The sequence below is a fragment of the Diadema setosum genome, chromosome 13 (genome assembly GCF_964275005.1).
Source record: "Diadema setosum chromosome 13, eeDiaSeto1, whole genome shotgun sequence".
In the NCBI taxonomy this organism is placed as follows: domain Eukaryota; kingdom Metazoa; phylum Echinodermata; class Echinoidea; order Diadematoida; family Diadematidae; genus Diadema; species Diadema setosum.
The window spans coordinates 7,734,406-7,747,154 of record NC_092697.1 but is presented as its reverse complement, the minus strand read 5'-3'; the positions used below and the strand labels follow the sequence as shown (position 1 = coordinate 7,747,154).

The 12,749-nt window shown below is 41.2% G+C and overlaps 1 protein-coding gene across 2 annotated transcripts; it reads right to left on the bottom strand.

Annotated features, from left to right (window-relative positions):
* Positions 1-213: 213 nt before the first annotated feature.
* LOC140236963 (uncharacterized) lies at positions 214-11,190 on the bottom strand. Of its 2 annotated transcripts, none has more exons than XM_072316908.1 (6): positions 11,087-11,190; positions 5,019-6,843; positions 4,327-4,440; positions 3,385-3,560; positions 2,380-2,495; positions 214-433 (listed from the first exon to the last, which is right to left on the bottom strand). In XM_072316908.1, the coding sequence occupies exons 2-6, from the start codon at positions 6,757-6,759 to the stop codon at positions 289-291; spliced, it is 2,292 nt and encodes a 763-aa protein (XP_072173009.1). In that variant the 5' UTR covers positions 6,760-6,843; positions 11,087-11,190; the 3' UTR covers positions 214-288. The 2 variants fall into 2 exon arrangements, with proteins under 2 accessions (XP_072173009.1, XP_072173010.1); XM_072316909.1 differs by lacking the exon at positions 11,087-11,190 and adding an exon at positions 10,091-10,156.
* Positions 11,191-12,749: the final 1,559 nt, after the last annotated feature.

The window sequence follows — 12,749 nt, the reverse complement described above, 5'->3', positions numbered from 1 at the left end:
AAAAGCATTCAGAATATGGGACAAATGGTCGTTAACAGAAGATTGATCTATTCCTCAAGGTAATGCATGTTGCTGTAACAGCTTCATACCACAGCCTTCCTGCAACTAATACAGTACAGAAAAAAAAATAATAAATTAATAAAATTCACGCTCAATCCTACCCCCCCCCAAAAAAAAAAAAAAAATTAAAAAAATCACACAATAGTAGGGGAAGTGATATACACACACATAACGGCACATAAAACTCACTAGAAGGTTTGTAGAAATAAAGAAAAAAAAAAAGAGGTTCTACAGCTCCTCTGGAATGTCTTCAATGTTGTTGCCAAGACGACTTGGTACTCTGATGGATGTCTGAGAGGATGATGATGACCCTCTCTGGGAGCGAGCGGAAGACTGTGAGATGGCTCTGGGCGGCCTCTGCACCGATCCAGCACTAACACGAAACAGAAATGATACATGTAACAAAAGGTCAGATAGCAAGTGCGCATAATTTTTTTTTCCTTTTCCTTCTGCATCACAAGGGCAACAACTGTGATTTCACTCCACACTGAGGCAAAATGTGACCGGCGACAACGGTTTCAGGCAAAAGTCGGGAATTTTGAAAATTCATTTTTTCACTGAATTACATTGCCCATTTCCTAAGCTTTGCATTGATATAAAACACTTGTATTCTTCGGCACCATAAGTGGGCATAGAAAGAGAAATAAAATGCACTTTTTAAGTTGTTAGCCTGACAAAATTGCGAGAAAACACGCTTTGAAGATCCACCTCTTTCTCAAAGACAATGTCCGAGTGTCGATGCGAGGGGAGAATCACCCATCCGTACGATGGTGCCAATCGATGTTAAGCTCCGCCTCTAGCAACCACATCGCCTTCTGATTGGCTCACTGAGAGAGTCAAATTTCCCGGGCACCTTCCTCGGAGCTCAGCGTATGGAGCCGAAAAACAATGCGTTTCGTTCGGGTTTGTTTACAGTACGTCTTTCAAGATGGCGAATACGATAATTGCACGTACAGCTGTATGGTGCACATGTACATGTGTATTTGGTGTATGGATTACGCAATGGCATTCACACGCCATGACCGTGTGCATGTAACAGGAGCGGTGGCAAATCCACACATTTACAAATCGCGTTTTCATTGTGGTTGATTTGTCTTTATCATTGGCGACCCTTTTGAAGGGACAAGATTGCTAGTGCTGGCAAGGGTCACGCTTCCTGTTTGTTTTGCTTTTACATATTCGGATATGTTGCTTTGTTTGGTGGTGCTAACTAAATAAAAACAAACAAACAAACAAACACGACTTGTTAGTTTGGTGCGATCTTGACGTGTAGTATTTGAATATAATTAGTCACATGTGACTGCTCCTTTCCTCTTATCTACCTTCCATTGAGTCAGTCTGCTGTCATAATTTTTACTATATGTACAAGTAGACAAATTTGAGAATATCTAGTTTTCTTTTCACACGGTTATGTCATGCTACATGATTTTTGTTTCACTTCCGTTGTCGAACATTGAGGTAGAATAGTTTGGATAGAAAGCCAAACGAAGAGCACGCACTACAGAGCGAGCGTATAAACCACTATAGCAAGAACAATGGAGCATATAATCGTGCACGCGTTGACAAAGCATTCCCCAAACGCTGCAACTGGTGTCTCCGAAAGCCGAATTATGTAAATGTTGCGACGCACCAGCCAATCGCATGCGAGACCCTGCGCCGTAGCAACGCTGGGGATAGTGGCGCGGCGTTCGAGAGAAGCTCGAAGCTGACAAGTGCGATCCAACATAGGGTGCTTAAAATTCCATTTTCGATAGGAAAAACTTTGTCTTATGCTATGAAATTTAGTGTAGATGTAGAAAACATATCAAAGATTCGATTTCTGCAAAAAACCTAAATCGACAAAAATAATGGTCAAAATCTTTGTACCCCGCCTAGGAGGGAATTTGCTCTTGCGACTTTTGCCTGAAACCGTTGTCGCGGGTCACAAATTATTTCATGCACAATTCCAGTTTGAGTGATAAAAATATACTCCGACACTTCAAAACACCATCAGAAATGTGATTTACCAAGATACAATGTACTTGGGTTTAAGCTGCAGTGTGTGGTATGTGCAGGTCCTACGGATTCAGAAACATGTGTAATCAAAGGAAGTGATTGCTTTCCATCATATGTTAGCAAAATTATATTCCATGAAATACCAGTATTTGAAAGGTACAGGAATATCACTTGAGCTTGACAACAAGGGCGAGTTTCCACACCAGAAGCATAACTGGTTTTCAACTTGTGCTGATAAAACAGACTGCGCCACGCTTTACAGTTTACATGTATTGTGTGCTCACTATTATGATACGTAGAACTTGTCTAAAGGCGAGGTCATACCTTTGTGTGGTGTATGCCACTGAAGCTGCAGTCCCCATGCGACTTGGAATGCCGTACATCATGGCTGTCAAATCATCATCGTCACGGTCATTGATGGACGACACCCCGGACATGACCTGCCATTCAGTAAAATATTTGTAATTAATGTACTAATATGACAGAGAAGCACATCCATGGTAACAAAGCAAGAAATGATGAGCCTTTTGGGGTGAGATGGCATTCATAATCTGCCTAACTATGAATCAAATCTCAAGCTAAAACATGAAACTTCAAACAGTAGACTCCACTACAAAGTGGTGTGATTGTACTCATAAATCCCAAAATGTGATACAAAAGACCATGCACGAGCTTCCTGTTTTATCCTGTGTGTGATGTCAGCACACTAAAATCAGAACTTTCATACCGTTGCGCTCAATTTTTGGCAGCTGCCATCAAGCAAGAACATTTTCTTACCAGCAATGCCTATTGCAAATGTTGAAGCATTTATGACTTGACTCAAGTGCATCAAGTGATCATTTCATGTGCACATAATTCAGTGAAAAGGTGACCTTGATTACCAAGGCAATTTGTACCTCTGTTTTTTAACTTACAGTTGCATCCTAACCATGATGTAAACATCTCCAATATAGCATAGTGTTATTGCATGGCACTTAACTCCAAGTGAAGGGTCCACACATTTCCTGATACAATATATGAAACATTGTATACTGAATACACCAAATATTTCGCGAGGTTTTTATTTTCATGAATTTCGCGAGTCAGGTGCTATTCATGAAATTAAAGATACACAAAAAAATGACTCTGATCCTGATATGAATGCTACACACACGTATGCATTTCTCCGTTCAGTACAGTAGGCCTACTCCTGATCGCGAATTTAACCACTTGCGAATTCGTCACGTCGGCACGATAGGCAAAAATGTAGACTCGCTAAATATATGGCATAGCATACAGTAGTAGACACCTGCATCATGGAGGTTAGCTACAAAAAAGTCTGCTTCTTACAGATACAGATGTTGGAGGTCGCATCCAGGGCGGCATCAAGTCTTCCTCTTCATCGTCATCCTCCTCATCGATCTCCATAATCACTGCCGGTCCCTGCCTCTGCTTCAGACGATACCCAGTGGGTCCTGCCTCCAGTTCTTTCTGATTGTAGTCGTTGCCATAGTAACCCTCATCACCTGGAGAAAATCATTGTAAGTGATGAGGAATGGAGATGATAAGCAGCCTGATCACGACTTCAAATATTCCATGGAGAAAAACTGTGATAAACGATATACCATGGTAACTCTGGGGGGCATTTCATCAAGCAATTTGTCAGTTCTTTTTTTTTTCATAACAAATTGTTATAAGCTAATAAAATCCTTGCATCTGATTGGCTGACAGGAAATTTGTCAGAAAAAAAAAATATATCAGACACAATGGTTGATGAAGTGCCCCCAGGACACCACCCTCTTGTCAGCTCTCTATCTACAGTTTAGTGGCTGTGGAAAACAGCTTTGACAGCACATAAAAAACATAACATGAATCTCAAGATGCTCCACTGTTGATATCAAAATCACCTGACATGATGATCACAAACACTTGACTACTTAAACTACATGTATGTTAAGAGGCTTGGCAGGGTGTAAATTAAAACTATAATATGAGATGTTAGGCATTTATTCATTAAGTAAAACTTGAATTGGTTGTAGAATTTATTTGGCACATTAATGCATTTCTTCAGTACTTTCTATGAGCTAACAAAACCCACATTTCTAAGATTATGTACATCAACAATAAAAGGCTGCTAATGAAGTGCCCGCAATTTATGACATATAGTCTTTTATAAGACTGTAAAATGAAATAATGTGCCCCAATTACATCCTCACTACAAGATAAGACTTCTACTTGTACAGGTCACTGAACAGTATATACAGATCTCAGCGTTTTCCCATGCAACTTTACCTTCAACTCCTCTATTCTGCAGGACCACAGACACTAGAGGGTTGTAGAGTTTCTCCACAGCCTCCCTCTGAGCTGCTGGCTTGGATTTTGCCACTCTGCCATTAACAAACACACCTGCAAGAAAATGATGGACAATATTACATGATAATAGGGTAAAAAGAAAACGATTACCACAATTTCAGGCAAACTAACCAAAGAGAAATCTGTTGCTCATCCGGATAAGCGAATTGGCCGGATATGGGAGACACAATGTCAATGTATATAGCTGCCGTCCAAGCTGCCGTCCCAGTGCACTGGCAGCTAGGCAGGTAGCGTACCCCGCAAACGGTGGTGTAATCTATGCTAGCCAGCGCAAAATTGTAGTCCCTTCTTCACAAAAATAAAGTATTATATTTATGTGAAAATCATACATGTTTTACCTCGTTAGATATTGAGAAACCTATCATGCACATCTTATGAAATTAGTGAAATAGATCCATAAAAGTCACTGTTTTTTCTCAATTTTTGGATGAAAAAAAAGTCCTTCACTGCGTGAACGCGTCCGGATAATAGAGATTTCCGGATAAAAGGAGGCCGGATAATCGAGGTCGAACTGTACTACAGATAAGAAACAGATGAAAGTGTTGGCCTAAATCAGTACATCATATCAAACAAAATTACTTCAAGAAAAAGAAGAAATTAAAACAACTCACCGAGTGTATACATTTTGAGAAGCATTCGTCTCTTCTGGGACGTCATCAGGCAGAAGTCATACTCTCGCTGTGCCAGCCTCCTTTTGAACTCGGGCAGGAGCTTCATGAAGGTGTTGGCTGTCTCCCGTATCGAGGGCTTGACGGACTCGGCAAACAGGGATGTCTGGGCGATGCGGCTGTGTGCCTCGATCAGCTCATCCAAGAGATCCCAGAGGGTGTCGTGAATCTGGTCCTGCAGGAGCTCTGCCTCTCGGCAGTAGGCATTGATGATCTGGATCTGCCTTGCCACTTCATGGGCAGGACTGAACAGTGGTGTGGTTGAGAGAGCCTCCTCTAGAACAATGCGTCCACACAGCACTGCACGCATGTACTTCTGGGTGTTCTCGTCGAGCCGATCAAGACCGCTACTGGTGAGTTGAGGCCAAAGTGGTCTGGATTTACAGAGACAGCCAGTGTAGCGGAGGATCACATAGACAAGCCACAGGATGGTCATCCCAAGCCAACCTACATTCAGGACCAGAAGTTCCAGAAAGAGGTAGTCCACTGTGAAGAAGACCGAATCTAGTCCATCCATGTTCTGCATGAAGCCCATGAACGCCAGAATGAGCATGCAGAGGAAGGTCAGTCCCAACTGGAAGTTGAAGCACCTGACTCTGAAAGGCCACTTGACTACCATGACAACAAAGAGAAGAAGGATGGGGATGGTAATCACCAGCATCTGCCAGGTTGGGAGCCACAGCATGGCAGCATAGGCCACAATGAAGATGAGCTTGAGGAAGAACATGATTGGGCGGAAGTACACCCAGAAGAGAGAAAAGGAGGAGAACATGTGATAGAGGTTCAGTGCCCAGATGAGGTCCAGAGAATGGGCATACTCAGCCTCCTTGAGCTGCAGGTGGCCTTCATGACGCTGTGCCTTCAGACTGAAGATCTGAGATTTGATCTTCACAATCATCCATGCGGGAATGAGGATAAAGAGCCCAAAGAAGATGGCCAGGGAAACTCCCATGTAGGCAATGTGCTCGGCACTGCCACATGGTGTTTGGTTGTGGACGTCCATGTTGTTCTCCACATTGCAGTGAAAGACCTTGGCTAGGGCAACCCCTACAGGCATCACAAACACTTGCACCAGGAGCAAGTAAGTGCGCTTGAACCGTGCCACCTGGAGAAGCAGATTGTACTTCTTCTGATAGTACATGCTGATGTACAAAATGACATACATTGTGATGAACAAGAAAATGAATATGGCCCAGGCCAGCAACAGGAAGCGATAGTCAAAGGGAAGAAGAGTGCTGTCAATGAACCTATCAACTGTTGCCTCATAGATACTGGGCGTGTTCAGCTTGAGGAACTCCCAGATATCCAGGTTTGCAAAGAGGATGAAGCGAGTGTACTGCATCCATCCATATGGCCAAGGCCAGCGCAGGGCAATGGCCATAATGAGTGCGTAGAACTGTAGATAGTCAAGAATCAAGAAGAAGGCATCATGGAAGATAAGGACTGTCTTGCGCTTCTGCTTGGCCGAGAACTGGAGAAGATACTCTCCGTCAAAGTCATTACCATAACCCCGCTCTGCAAGCATAGCATCTGCTTCTGTGCGAGTTGCCTCGATGCGGCGAGCTTCCTGTTTCTTTCTCAACTCGTGGAATGCCTGCTCATCTTCATGCGTTGAACTCAGCAGAGGGAGAGCGTCCCCTCCTCCCTCTGCTCTCAGTGCTTTCTTCAAGTCGCGTGTAGTCATGGTGATGGATGTTTTGTTTACCCCTCACTCAAGAGTTAGGCACAATTTACCCCATATCTCAGTCAGCTGGTCTTGTCTTTGTAGCTGAAATTAAAAGTGAGAGAAGTTCTGTCTGTAAGTGTAGCTATTCAAACATTGCTGTACTTTCATATATTACGGCAGTATTGCGTGATGTAAAAAAAAAAAAAAAAAAAAAAGCTGTCCTGTGTGTATAGCATTAGTAAAGCATCAGTGAGACCACACCTTGAATATGACGACTGAATCTGGAGTCCACAATATAAACAAACTTGACTGTAAGCACCATCTATAAAGGAAAGGCAACGCTGCACACTACTAGTACTACTGGTCACTACTGTCTTTATGACTGTAAATATGATTATGATTTAGGCCGAGTACCAATGTCACTACCAAGTTAACCGACAATCAACACTAAACTTTACTAGTTTAATTCAAGTCTGAAGTTGATGCAATCAATTAGGCCAAGTAAAAAAAGAAAGTAGTTTCTCGTCCGGGTTTTTTGAGCAAGGCGATGAGGGAGGTCCTTACTATTTGATATCTTACTATTTTTTCGAGGATTGTCAAAATGAAAGTAATATGTGTTTCTCGTCCGGTAATTCTGAGAAAGGTAACGAGAGAGGACTTTACTATTTTCTATATCCAATTTATGAAATGAAATATCACTCTGGTAGCTGTGTTCAAGACCAGGTCCCAAGTGTATGTCTTGCCTGCACTCTGTGCATTTTCAAACAAATATATATGTACCATACTTGAAATGAAACTTCATGAATGCAGAAATACATTTGCTTTTTCTTTCCACTACAGATGTCAAGGGAAAATGACCATCTTAAAACTGGTATTTAGTGTTGTAATGGCATTTCTGATACCAGTGTACTTGCAATTCTGATGTATTGTGCTATTAATTGAAACAGGTATAAAACATGTCTTTCAACAAATGTACGACTGAAATAAATTCCATGATATTCAAAACACTGCTTTATTTATCATTGGTGTTTGTGACTGTTTGTGTCCACACAGCTGGTATGTATCTGCATTTCTTCACAGTACAATATTGTAGCACATTCAACTGGAAACTGGCTTGTACAATTGCAGATGGATGTCAAAATGATACTCATATGGCATTATAGCATTAAACATTTAAAGATGTTTCTTCATGTTCTAAAAAGACATTTGATAATCACTCATCATTTGGATGATGAATGATTGTATACCACACTACAGATGATACGACTCACGGCCGTGTCCGTGAATTTACATCGTAAAGTCAGAAAAGTATCCCGCAGAAATACGAGACAAACCAGAATCCGTGGAAAAGTTATTTATTTTGTAGATACACCCATTTAATAAATCTACATTTGCTGGAAAAGCGCATTCATTCTATCTTCAAAATAACAGTACATTGCCGTCAGATGCAACGTTACAGAGCAGAGTGTACGGGCCTCTACACAGCTACAGACACGCACACTTTGCCAATAAATGGTGCGGCACGGCCACTGCATTACCGTACCTTCCGACACTGCACGCACATGCACATAGTCACAATGACAGGAAAATGTATACAAACTCCACACAATCCTCACAAGCATTTGTACAGTGCAATTCATCCGCTTAAAATATGAGAAACGGGGAAAAATACGAACAATGCGCGAAATACGCGTGGAATATCAGCGATTGTTCGCAAAAATGTTGCCGCTATCGCGTTCACGACGTACCGAGTGCGCTGTACATCACAGCCCAGGGCCATCCAACTACAGTTCGACTGCTTTGTGGAGCAGTGTGAAATGCATGCGTTATTACATACGCACTACAGAAGCTACAGCTGTACTACAGCTAAGTAGAGGACGCAAGGCGTAATTAGAAATGAGACATCACCATTGGTAGGTGAATATTATTGTCAATTTCTTTTTTCGGCGGCCGAAAAAATAGTAAATATCAAAAAAGTCGATTCGGCAACTGAAAATCGATGCGGGCGGGGAGCGGGCTGGGACGAGAATTATGAATTTCTTGGTATTCTCAGCGCCATTTTGAAAATAGTAAATAGTAAAAAAATCGATGCGGCGGCCAAAATCGATACGCGCGAGGACGAGAAACTGGTTTCTTTTTTTACTTGGCCTTACATGTAGACCTAAGTAGAACAGATTCACATGCTCTGCAATTTAAGAAGTCAAAACATTCAAATTTGACATATTTTGCTACACAGTGGAAGTTATGGTTGGACCTACTACACATCGACCGCCTAATCTTTATTTGCTTGATAACAATATTTAACACTGAAATTCATGTAAAAACTTGACCTACGTGATTTAGAAAATCCAGCACTATCACATGCCATTGTTCCCATTTCGATTAGTGCAAAAATATCGCCGTCGATCTTGCGTGGCCTCGTTTCAGCTCCCCGCAGTAATGCTCCTTATTGAGATCGACCGCTGTTTTTGCATTGACAATGCACGCAAACCGAGTTGTATTGAACACCGTGTTGTACGAAGCTTTTTAGAAACTTCCATAGTCTCATAGACATTACATTACGATTCGGTGAAAATATTCATTTGAAATTTTGTCCTTGATTAAAACCATATTAAAATGAACAGTGAATTTTCGCATTTTCCCACACATCCTCATCAACAGTCAAAGCCAATCCATTTTTATGTGCTCTGCGCACATTGAAGTGCGTACTAAACGTTCTGTGCGCCAATACTACGCGGTCGGTTTAAATAAGGGCGGTCGATATGTAGTACTAGTAGGGTTAAAAAATACCCAGTTATTGGGTGTCCGGACAGGTTGTGGGACCGGACGCGTACTGTAAAGTGCGTCTGGTTTGACCTAATATTAGTAATACGCGCCTACGTAAACAGTTGTTTGTCAGTGAGGAGCTGTGCGTAAATGCGTATTCAAAATAAATAAAGCAAGTCAGTACGCGCAATAGCTCCTTGGCTTGGTACGCGAGAGTCTTTTAAGTGTCCGGACACCCAACCCCCCATCCTACTTGAAAGTGGGAAGGCATCATTACAAGACTAGACCTATGTTAATGTCGTGTATGTAGTAGGCCCAAACAGTTATAGTAAGGGTACTAGGTCTCGCGCAGGGACTTAATGATCGCGCATAGCGTAACTGCGTATAGCAAGCAATATTACGCGTAGGACTAAGCGCAAAATTTGCCGATACGCCCATGGAATAAAAATACCTGACAACCGCTAAACATGAGAAGAAAGCAGGTAAGAAATTTTGATTTCAAACAAATTTTTCACAAAATTTCCAATTTTTTGGAACAAATTTTTCACTAAATTTCCAATTTTTTACCTTATAATTTACCTACCTTAGCTTAAAATCTTTTTTTTTAAGGATGTTGTAGCCTAGACGGGTCGTCTCGCTTGTCTCGTTCGTATGATCGTAGCCGATAGAATTCGTAATTTGTTCGATCGATCGTTGATAATCTACGAAAGCCGAAGCACGCTACAGCCGCAGAGAGGGGCAGACACTTTCACGCATGAAACTACATAGGGCAGCTGCGCGATCTTTACATACCCCGAGAAGGTGAACGCATAAAAAAAAGTCCGACATACAAACGGCGACACTACTCCGTCATCGTATCATCAGGAGATTCTGGGAGGTGATTTTTCTGCATTTTCGTGATATTCATTGAGAAATTCAGGTACGATTATGGAATAACTTCTATTGTAAGAGCATTTCAAATTTTCGTGCGCGATATCTAGACCCCTCAACCATACAATGTCTTTCCAGAGCAGGAAGCCCGACGAGACAGCTCTCCATAACCACATAGCAGATAATTATCTACAGTAGCTACAATCGGCATACTCGTGAAATAGGCCCCACCACTGCGTATCCGTACAAATACTACGGCGGCTCGCCTGTTTATACTCGTGAATTCAGCCCCACCGTGTGGCGTTCATCGGTAGATAAGCATGGCGGTGGGGCTTTCTTCCACAGTATAATACTCGTGAATACGGCCCCACCAAACGGGGTTTACGCGAGATACATACGGCGGTGGGGCCGATTTCCACAGCATAGCATCGCACGGGTGCACGCGCACTGCGGTGGGGCCTATTTCACGATTTTGCCCTACAATCAGTCATCAACGGGTTAATAATTACAACCAAGTTACACTAGACCAACTGACTGTCACTGTTCCAGTGACAGTGTCAGTGTCACTACACTGTCTACAGACAGGCAGGTGAAGCTACACTGTTTGTTATGTAGACTATGAAGAAGTCTGAAGAAGAAGAGAAGAGATGCCAGATGGATAGTTTACCATGTTTACTGCCGAAAATACATCCAAAATAATGGTACTTACAGACAATCAGACGAAACGCGAAGCGATTATCTTGGGTAACCACTTGCTATTTGATCTGTCTTCGCGTCTCCTAGATCGCCGACCGAATAAAGTGTTCCACTAGGTGCTGCTGCACTGGGTTCAACTGAGTTGACTGTTCTTCCCGGATCCATACCACGTAGGGTACCTGCAGCATAAAATACAGAAGTACAGCATCATTATGCATATATGCACGTACAATCACACACGCAGGAGGGAGCTGCGACGGCTTGTAAATGACGTCATGAATGCCATGGCGAAAGAAATACCAGACTCGTTCGAGTTTAGTGTATTGTAGTCATTATTTTCTTTTTATAGAAATTATGCAAAATCAGAAATCAACTACATTTATTAATTAATTATTTTAAACTTATTTTTTTGATAATTTTAAACTAAAATAAATATTTTAATGGGCGTTTTTACATGAGCGCAATTGCTACAAAGTTCTGTGAGGACGAGGACAGGTGCACTCAGCTCAGCTAGTGAACTGACAACTTGTGTAAATGCAACAAAAAAGCTATAGGAGATGAATTTCATTATACATTCGAATGTGGCACCTATGAAGAAAATATAAAATTGTTGATTAAGGTATAATTTTTGAAAATCCATCCACCTTCAAGAGACTTTTTCAAGCAAGAGGCAAAGAATATACTATTGATTAATTTGTGCAGATTTATACTTTATGTATCCAAGAATTTATATATTCATCTTCCCTTGACAAAGAGGACATAAGTATTTTCCTCTTTTTCATTTTTGTTGTTAATACTTGTTGTTGGTTGCTGTTATCATAAAGTTATTGTTGTTATTGGAACCTCAATGTAAAGAATTCCATGGGACCATGGAAATAACAAGGTTTCATTGTATCGATTTGTTATTGAAACATAAACTTGAGATCGTTACCATATTCTTTTGCCTTCATAACAAGGTTTTGAACAATAAAGAAACTTGAAACAGATCAAAGAGGGCCTTCTCCTCAACATCACGGCTCTTTAATTGCTCCAGATCCAGACGACGCATATTTCAGGGGTTCAACATTCAGATTGGACCATCTCCACCTGTGTGATGACAGTTTCCATATGGAGGGTTATATAGGAACACCATACGCATCTAGACAAACAACAAAGTTTTTCACAGATATACATGTATTATGATAGGCCTACTGTACCATTAATTATGCTGTTTAGGTTCTCTTTAGCAAAAATACACGCTTTTAAACACAGTCATCATATTTTATGCCATAAAAGTGGAAAACGTAACATATAAAACTTCAACTCCAATATGTCCCTCTTGGCCTATAATAGGACTATAATACGAAATAACTGACCAAGATGCGGTAAGGATAAACTCGCCCTGTGATGTGAAACTAAATGAGGATGAGGATTGGAAAAATAATTTCTCATGGTCTATGCAGCTATAAGGGAACAAGGAAGTTCCAGTAATAAATGCTTAGAGTTTGATCGCAAAATAAGAATAATCCCACTTCTGGTCAATTCGAGACGTTTGAGATCAAACCTGCTAAAACACAAAGAAAATATAGGATAGTTTTAATTATATCTTCAGGAATATTCCTTGTCATGCAACAAGTGAGTTATTGGAGAGTTTTTTTTTTTTAATTACTTCAAAATGTTTGAACAGATTTGACCCG

What these genes read in the sequence shown, in the direction of transcription:
- LOC140236963 (XM_072316908.1), bottom strand. Translation starts at nt 6,759, where the DNA reads ATGACTACACGCGACTTGAAGAAAGCACTGAGAGCAGAGGGAGGAGGG. An exon ending in TCTCAAAATGTATACACTCG is followed by an intron (nt 4,441 to 5,018) that starts GTGAGTTGTTTT and finishes ATTTTCTTGCAG; the next exon opens with GTGTGTTTGTTAATGGCAGA. An exon ending in GTGGCATACACCACACAAAG is followed by an intron (nt 434 to 2,379) that starts GTATGACCTCGC and finishes GTTTCGTGTTAG; the next exon opens with TGCTGGATCGGTGCAGAGGC.